Source organism: Acipenser ruthenus, chromosome 1, assembly GCF_902713425.1.
Source record: "Acipenser ruthenus chromosome 1, fAciRut3.2 maternal haplotype, whole genome shotgun sequence".
Classification (NCBI taxonomy): domain Eukaryota; kingdom Metazoa; phylum Chordata; class Actinopteri; order Acipenseriformes; family Acipenseridae; genus Acipenser; species Acipenser ruthenus.
This window is the reverse complement of record NC_081189.1, coordinates 89,550,965-89,559,630: the sequence shown is the minus strand read 5'-3', so window position 1 is coordinate 89,559,630 and position 8,666 is coordinate 89,550,965. Positions and strand designations below refer to the sequence as shown.

Here is an 8,666-nt window from a genome sequence, read left to right as displayed (position 1 = left end):
GTGAATGCGCAGAATTGGAATACTACACGACAATGGATTGTTAAAAATACATAGGTGTACAGTACATACCAATATTCCTCAGACGAGTCTACACTGAAGTGTAACCTCCACATGGAATGCAGAATCAAAGCTCAACACACATCGGTAACACTGGCACCACCAAAGTTGCATGCCCACCCCCACAAATATATAAATAAGCTACTAAATGGAGAAATGAAACAATGGAACACAGGGTAGTGTAGGCTATTCAACATATAACAAATAAAAATATATTGTAGTGACTTGCTAACTGGATAAGTGTCAACATGAAGGACGGACAAAATATCTCTGTAGCATCAAACTCCACTCTTTATTTTACAGAAACGCACCTGTCAGCCTGTGTTCTGAGTAGCTCCGACCCGTGCTCCTTATATTATACATACACATATTTACAGAAGTGTGGACTGTAAAACAAACCCACAATGCTGAAAGCACTACTCTATTTGGAAGCCCTGAAAACGGAAATCTCAGCATGGAGCCGGCCAAGAACGCTGCCTGTGGATGCAGCACATGTGTATCCCTTATACTCCTGCTGAAAGCCCCTTCCAACTTGCTTGACAAACCTGGGGGGCAATTAATTCAACTTAAATAAAATGGGCTGAACAGGCAGTGGAATAAGAAAGGAGCACCTTTTGTACATTAACTTTACATTCAAAACGCAGACAAAATGTACCAATACAGTAATCAGTAGCCTAGCCTACTACTGTATAAGCAGTGTCTTTGATATTGAAATCTATGTGAATGCAGGGTAAGGGGTGCAAACATTTGCTTGATCAACCTAGGGTTGATATACTGCTGTATGTGTCTATTAAAGTAAAGCGTTCCTGCATTATACATGCAGTTGTTTAGTATCTGCTGGCTCGGTCTGTTACATACAGTTATTCTTTCAGCACCAAGAAAGCGTGCTCGGGAAAGTGATTAGTTTTCTTTTGGTCCGAAAGAACAATCACGATTGCAGCTTCCCTGTTTATTTTTTAAACATGTATTAACACTAGTGATGCTGCTATCACAATCATTCTTTTGAATATAAATTATATAGATGTGGACGGAACCTTGTATGATCGCTCAGTGTTTTCCATTGTTGTAGTACCTCGGAAAGCGCCTGCATTTCACTTCAGTGATTGGGTGAGAGTGCTGGCGTGATGTGCGTGGAGTTAAGGCTTGCTTTTTAAAAATTGTGCTTTGAGCATAATTTCGAACATGGCAGGATCTCGCAAAATTGTCATCCACTCCTGCCAAATTGTGCTATGCATACATTATATTTGTGCACAGTACAAAACGGATTGTGGCACGCAAAAAATAAGTTTTGATTATGGCACATTTTGCGCATTCACGCATAACGGCCATTTGCGATGTGCATAACCCTCTGCGCGGTGCCGAAACCTTTCAAATATCTGGGCCCATATCATAACTTCTTGAAACACATGCACATGGAAAATGCAATGAGATTCTGTCAAACTGTAAAGATAAATAATGTATTAACCCCACCAATCACAATCTCTAATCCATGAATAGTAATGTGACCTACATTTGGTACTCTCAAGGACATGTGTGGGGTTGCTTTCTACTTTTAGATTCGGTTGTTGTTACTGCTGTCTTCAGCTATGATGTCTTAACATATATTAAAAAAAAAAAAAAAAATCTTCAGTACAAATGCTTATTTATTAATTGACGTATTTAACAACATTCACATACAAATATATATTTATTTTTTTAGCATCAATCTTTGTTACATATTTACATTTTTTCATAAGTTAATTCATGACCGCATGTGAAGCAAATCTTTTTATATGTATCTTCTTCAATCTCTTCCTCAGGCCCATAGTCATGCTTGTGTGAACTGGAGTCCTTTTTCCACAAGCTACTTCTCACAGCTCTGCGAAGTTCTGTTTAGGGAAGAAAGGTTCAGTTCCCCTTGTACTTTTTTGACAAACACAATGTTTCGCTTTCACTACATGTTTGAAATGCGACAGTGAAACCCATTCACCACTTCAGACACTACATAGCTATTTTAGAAATTTGGCAAGATTTCAGTGGATGGTTCCCAAAACGGGATGACTGTGGCTAATTGCATTTTGCGTGAAGTGCATTATAAATAAATGCTAGCGTTGATGTATTCTGACACAATTGAGGAAAAAATAAGTTTCATATCAGAACCAGAGAAACTAAAATGTCATTTTGTATGAAACTTGCATAACTGTGCACCCTAAAGAAAATATCACTTTCCTTTTATTAAACCCAGAAGATAGATAAATGTGCCAAAAGAGCTCTGAAAACTTGCATAAGGATATTCTTTAGCAAGTTTTACAGATTATCAGACTGGATATACGGAGGCGTCTGTCTGTATGGCTGTATACTGCACTTAAATAATAGATCATATACTTTTGCAAGACATGGATTGTTCTAACAGTATTTACATCTGTGGAAGATGATTTATATGTCACTCCCATACCATACTTTAAGTGTATCCCATCTCATGTTTCCATAATCATACCTTTCACTTTCTTGTCGAACTGCTTCTGCTTCCGCTTGTCTCGGGTCTCCTGACGGGATTCTTTAGCTTCCTCCAGGGCGTCCTCACTGCCCCATACTTCCAGAGAGCGTTTTACAACCTACAGGTGGAAACAAAATGGGTCTGTGCACTTACCCAGGTACTGTATCTTACGGGTGGCACTGCAAAATGCAGCTTTCTGTAAAATGGTACTGTTTTATTTTATTTTGAAAAAGATGAGTAGGGTCATTCCTGTTGGTTTAATTTCTATAACTCTCTGTTGCATGTTTCTAAGTGTTCGGTGGCTACCTCTAATCAAATTGACAGTGTATTTCTTACTTGCTCTTTGCTTTGTCATACAAAAGAGTGCAAGAGAAAATACATTCTCAAAACAAGTCATTAAATCTAAATAAAAAAAATAAAATGGAAACCTTTTATTAACGCACTTAATCTGTTTATATAGAACCTGTTGTGGTTTAAAAGTTTGGAATGCTTTGTCATTGACATTCCGAGTGCAAGATCTACACGCTTCTCAGTCAAATTAAAAGTGTAGTTGGTGCTAATAGGTTCCAATTAGGAAGTGACTTATAATGTACTTCAGATACAAGAAAATCAGATACAAGACTCCAGCTCACCTGAAGCTTCAAGTAGAGTTTCATGTCACCCCAGTGGGAGTTGTGAGGGTTCTTTCTCAAGATGAATTTCAGTATGGGTTCCCTCTTGTCAAGATCACAGTCATTCAGGAGGTACTCCTGCTTGGCTTCTGTTCGGGTTATAAGCTTGTGCTTGTTCTCATTGTCCCTGAAAGGTCACAAATGCAATTGGTTGTAGCACCTTACTTCTAATGATCCTCTAGAAAATGTTTTTTTCAGTTTTATGAAAATGCTTGGGTTTATTGGATCACTTAGGGCTTAGTGCCAGGAGTCCTGCCATTAAATCCAAGTTAATCATTCATTTTAGAGCTTGAAATTCCTCATTAGCCTATAGTTTTGCTCTAGATCTTTCGGTTTTCAAACTTTATTTTTACCTAGTGAGGCACGCTTTTTCTGTCATAACTCTATACTTTTTATATAGTTTACTACTCAATACTGACACCCATGTTGAAGCCTTGAAGTGTTACTGAAATGTGTAGGATTTAAAACACAACCAATTACTTCCCATAGCTTTCTGCTTTGTCGTGTGTATTCCTGCAATGTCTTTTTCCACAGAATTGTGATTGTTTTTATATTTTTATTAATATATCCCTGGTGATAAATCAGTTATTTTAGTTTCACATCTGTTATGCACCGGGTCTTCCTCTCAAAATGTCTTCTGAATCCACACATGAACTGCTAAAATCCAACCTGTCCAATCAGAAACATTTAATTGGTTCCCGACTCCTGTCACAAAGTTCAGCATTTAAAAAAAAATATATATATATTTTGTTGGTCCCCCGATTTACTGCCAATTTGGAATGCCCAGTCGCTTTTCCCCTCACCACAGCAATTCCCCACATGGCTCAGGAGATCTGAATATTCAGTAGGCACCCTCCGATCCCATGGCTAAGCCAGCTTCCTTTTTCACCAAGGAACTCGAGAGTGGAAGTCATTGAACTACCAACCTCTGAAGGACAAAGGCCAGCTCTGCAGGTGTCCGCCTTTAAGCTCACTGGATGCCTGGCCAGCAGGGTTTACTGTAGCACGATGAGGAGAAAGTCCCTGCCGGTTTTGCCTCCCTAACCCACAGGAGCATCAGCGCCAATGCGACGCTCCCTTTGGAGTCCCCAGCGAAGACCAGCTACTTCACACAGCCAGGATGTGAACCTGCGCTGTACGACTCACCCTGTGCACACGCGGCTGTGCTTCTACTAGATGAGCCACTTGGGGACCTGTCAAAGTTCAGCATTTTAATTGGTTCATCTGCCCATCATCTTGGCCAGGATCCTACCTGATCGCTCGGGCACAGGTTCAGTGGGGCAGGAACAGGTTTATAAACCTTGACCAAGCAGTATTGGACTTGATGCAAATGTGTAGCCTTGAGACAACAGCTGGCAGACTTCTCTGTAACAAACGGATAGTACTAGTACTGTACCTGCAGTTGTCACACACAGCTAAATTGAAGCTGTTGCTGAGGTAGGAGTCCATAAATGCTTTGTTGCAGTCCTCACACAGCAAGTAGTCAAACTCCAGCACTGGTCCTGCAGTAACAGAAAGGATTACACAGAACTGTGATAATAGTCAAGAGCCCCTGCGTTGTTTTATTTTTTTTCTGAACAGACTGTCCCTTCCCAAAACTCCACTTGACACAAACAAGCATACGCACACGGTAACGTTCTCCTACTGTCATTTGAGATATTGTACCTGGCTTGTGCACCACTTTCTCCACTTTATGTTGCTCTTCTTCTTCCTCTTCTATGAAAAACCCAGCTCCAGTGTCAATCGTCTTTTGAATTTTTGCAGAGGTGCCTCCTGGAGTATAATGCAAACAAGAAACAATTGCTGGACAGTACTAAAAAAAGCCATCACAGGACTGCATGTTTGACATTCATGATGCTCACTTATACACACACAATAACAAAATCCACATTTAAGCTGGATCAAATAACAAATGTGGCTCTTGGACCAATTACAGTATTGCAGAAGTAATAAAGATGCAAGTTTAAAATATATCAGAGATATTATTATTATGGAAAATGTATATTAACTAAAATATCAGTGCTTTTGTTATAGTACTAAAAAACAAACATTAGATGGGGGCACTCCAATGTGGATAACTCAATTTTAGTGCCTTATAAATGAATCCCTAAGTGATAAACACATACTGGTTTACAGTGCCAATAGGTTGAAGGGCCATTAGGATGACGCTGCTTTTTCATGACATAACAAGTATGGCTACAGTAGATGGCCATTCCTCAATAACAATTGCTGCCTCTAATTCCTTTATGGAATGCAGGTCTGTTTTCCACAATGGCCCACAGAATAATCTCTTTGCATCTGCATACCAGTATCCTCGGTATAATTTAAGATTCCCGTTCCAACGCAGTTATAGCCATTCCAGTTTTTAAGGCATGCTTAATTACACACACATTCTGTACTGCTAACTTACTATTAGGATTCACATGACAACCTAGAATGGCTTGTTTTTGCTACACAGCAGGTCATTCTTAATGTTGGTACAAATCCAGAAGACATGCAGTACCTTCGGCTACAGAATAGGGTCTGCTGGCGAGCCTTGCTTGCCGTAACATCAGTGCACGCTGCCTGTTACGTTCAATCTTGGCTCTCATGGTTGCTGAAAGAGGCGTGTTGTTGTTTTGCTCTGCGTCTTCTATTTCGGGAGAGGCGACAGCCGAATCAGGTGCCGGGTCTGATGCACTTGTGCTGGAGTCCATTCCTTCTGCCTTCCTGCTCCCTGAAAATAGAAGAACTGAAACAGCGATATGTTGTATTTGTATTTGTATTCATTAAATTAGCTATGCAAGTTAGATTCCCAAAACATAGCAACTACGTTTTTGGCGTGTAACATATAGAATGCAAGTACTAGTACCATGCAACTGCACTCTACATAATTTTACAATCAGTGCCATGGCTGAAAAAAACTAGAAAGAAGCATGTTTCTAAATACAACTTTAAAAAAATAAAAAAATAAAAATTACATGTTTCTGAAACACATCAGTAAAATAATGTGGTGAAACCTAGGCTACCCTGTATAGTCACTGTTTCTGTAACAAACAAACAAAAAAAATACAACACAAACCTCTGTTAAAAAAACCCAAAAAACTGCAGTTTAATAATGTGGAACAGCAACTGCTAGGCATAAAAAGAAAAGAAAAAGTGTACTGCTTTATTAACAAAACATGAAACCAATGTCATTGTTTACCTGGAGGTCCCTGTTTTGTTCTCAGCTGCCACGCGCGTCCTTATGACGTCTTTTCATAGGTTGTTGCGCAAGTTTCGAGTTTCGGGAACAATGGCAGTGTCTCCACCTAGTGGATAATTGTAAATTCACAGCTACATACTTACAGTACATTTTGAAAATACAGAAAGAATTCCGCAGTTGAGGCTGTAGCGCACCACAATAATGTCACATTTTACGCAAAAAAAAAAAAAATGTCCTTGTGCCTGTTAACTAACTAACCTTCATTATTTAATAGTTTTCTCAAGTCCACTGCTTAATCAGACATGTCAGTTCAGATTTCTTACATTCAGGTTGCGGTTTTAGCATCTCTCCCATTGAAACCTGTTTGCAACTGTGAGCCACGCCTTGTTCCTGCGACTATACCTACTTGCAGCAGCATGAGGTTATACTACTACACCTTAAAGCTCAATTTAGCAAAACCTACATTTAAAAAGTTTTTGTTTTATAAAACAGATTTGACAGGAAACACCTCCAAACGAGATTTTTTTCAATTGATAAACTATCAAACCACCTTAAACATGTTAAAAAAAAAAAAAAAGTTAAAACCCACCCATTAAAATTCCCCCCAAAAGACACAATAAATTGCACATTACATTTGTAGTTTTCCCGTGTTTTTCATATATCAAAAGCATAATAATTACATATACAGACGTGCTCAAATTTGTTGGTACCCTTACAGCTCATTGAAATAATGCTTCATTCCTCCTGAAAAGTGATGAAATTAAAAGCTATTTTATCATGTATACTTGCATGGCTTTGGTATGTCATAGAATAAAGCAAATAAGCTATGAAAAGAGATGAATTATTGCTGATTCTACAAAGATATTCTAAAATGGCATGGACACATTTGTTGGTACCCCTTAGAAAAGATAATAAATAATTGGATTATAGTGATATTTCAAACTAATTAGTTTCTTTAATTAGTATCACACATGTCTCCAATCTTGTAATCAGTCATTCAGCCTATTTAAATGGAGAAAAGTTGTCACTGTGCTGTTTGGTATCATTGTGTGCACCACACTGAACATGGACCAGAGAAAGCAAAGGAGAGAGTTGTCTGAGGAGATCAGAAAGAAAATAATAGACAAGCATGGTAAAGGTAAAGGCTACAAGACCATCTCCAAGCAGCTTGATGTTCCTGTGACAACAGTTGCAAATATTATTAAGAAGTTTAAGGTCCATGGAACTGTAGCCAACCTCCCTGGGTGCGGCCGCAAGAGGAAAATCGACCCCAGATTGAACAGAAGGATAGTGCGAATGGTAGAAAAAGAACCAAGGATAACTGCCAAAGAGATACAAGCTGAACTCCAAGGTGAAGGTACGTCAGTTTCTGATCGCACCATCCGTCACTTTTTGAGCGAAAGTGGGCTCCATGGAAGAAGACCCAGGAGGACTCCACTTTTGACAGAAAAACATAAAAAAGCCAGACTGGAATTTGCTAAAATGCATTTTGACAAGCCACAATCCTTCTGGGAGAATGTCCTTTGGATAGATGAGTCAAAACTGGAGCTTTTTGGCAAGTCACATCAGCTCTATGTTCACAGATGAAAAAATGAAGCTTTCAAAGAAAAGAACACCATACCTACAGTGAAACATGGAGGAGGCTCGGTTATGTTTTGGGGCTGCTTTGCTGTGCCTGGCATCTGTGCAGGGCACAATGAAATCTCAAGACTATCAAGGCATTCTGGAGCGAAACGTACTGCCCAGTGTCAGAAAGCTGTGTCTCAGTCGCAGGTCATGGGTCCTCCAACAGGATAATGACCCAAAACACCCAGCTAAAAGCACCCAAGAATGGATAAGAACAAAACATTGGACTATTCTGAAGTGGCCTTCTATGAGTCCTGATCTGAATCCTATCGAACATCTATGGAAAGAGCTGAAACTTGCAGTCTGGAGAAGGCTCACTGAGAGCTACAGAAAACGTTTGATTGCAGTGATTGCCTCTAAAGGTTGTGCAACAAAATATTAGGTTAGCGGTCCCATCATTTTTGTCCATGCCATTTTCATTTGTTTTATTATTTACAATATTATGTTGAATAAAAAATCAAAAGCAAAGTCTGATTTCTATTAAATATGGAATAAACAACGGTGGATGCCAATTACTTTTGTCAGTTTCAAGTTATTTCAGAGAAAATTGTGCATTCTTTGTTTTTTGTGGAGGGGTACCAACAAATTTGAGCACGTCTGTATATAGGTGAAGATATGTGCGGTAATTAAAAAAAAAAAAATCCTCCCCCCC

The 8,666-nt window shown here is 39.1% G+C and overlaps 1 protein-coding gene across 3 annotated transcripts; it reads right to left on the bottom strand.

Moving 5' to 3' along the window:
* Window positions 1–1,682: 1,682 nt before the first annotated feature.
* On the bottom strand, window positions 1,683–6,459 carry xpa (xeroderma pigmentosum, complementation group A). Of its 3 annotated transcripts, none has more exons than XM_059031823.1 (7): window positions 6,389–6,459; window positions 5,708–5,935; window positions 4,870–4,977; window positions 4,601–4,706; window positions 3,166–3,331; window positions 2,534–2,651; window positions 1,683–1,925 (listed from the first exon to the last, which is right to left on the bottom strand). In XM_059031823.1, the coding sequence occupies exons 2-7, from the start codon at window positions 5,898–5,900 to the stop codon at window positions 1,777–1,779; spliced, it is 840 nt and encodes a 279-aa protein (XP_058887806.1). In that variant the 5' UTR covers window positions 5,901–5,935; window positions 6,389–6,459; the 3' UTR covers window positions 1,683–1,776. The 3 variants fall into 3 exon arrangements, with proteins under 3 accessions (XP_058887806.1, XP_058887811.1, XP_058887802.1); XM_059031828.1 differs by having other exon boundaries at window positions 5,708–5,920; window positions 6,389–6,434; XM_059031819.1 differs by having other exon boundaries at window positions 6,266–6,390.
* Between the last annotated feature and the right edge of the window lie 2,207 nt (window positions 6,460–8,666).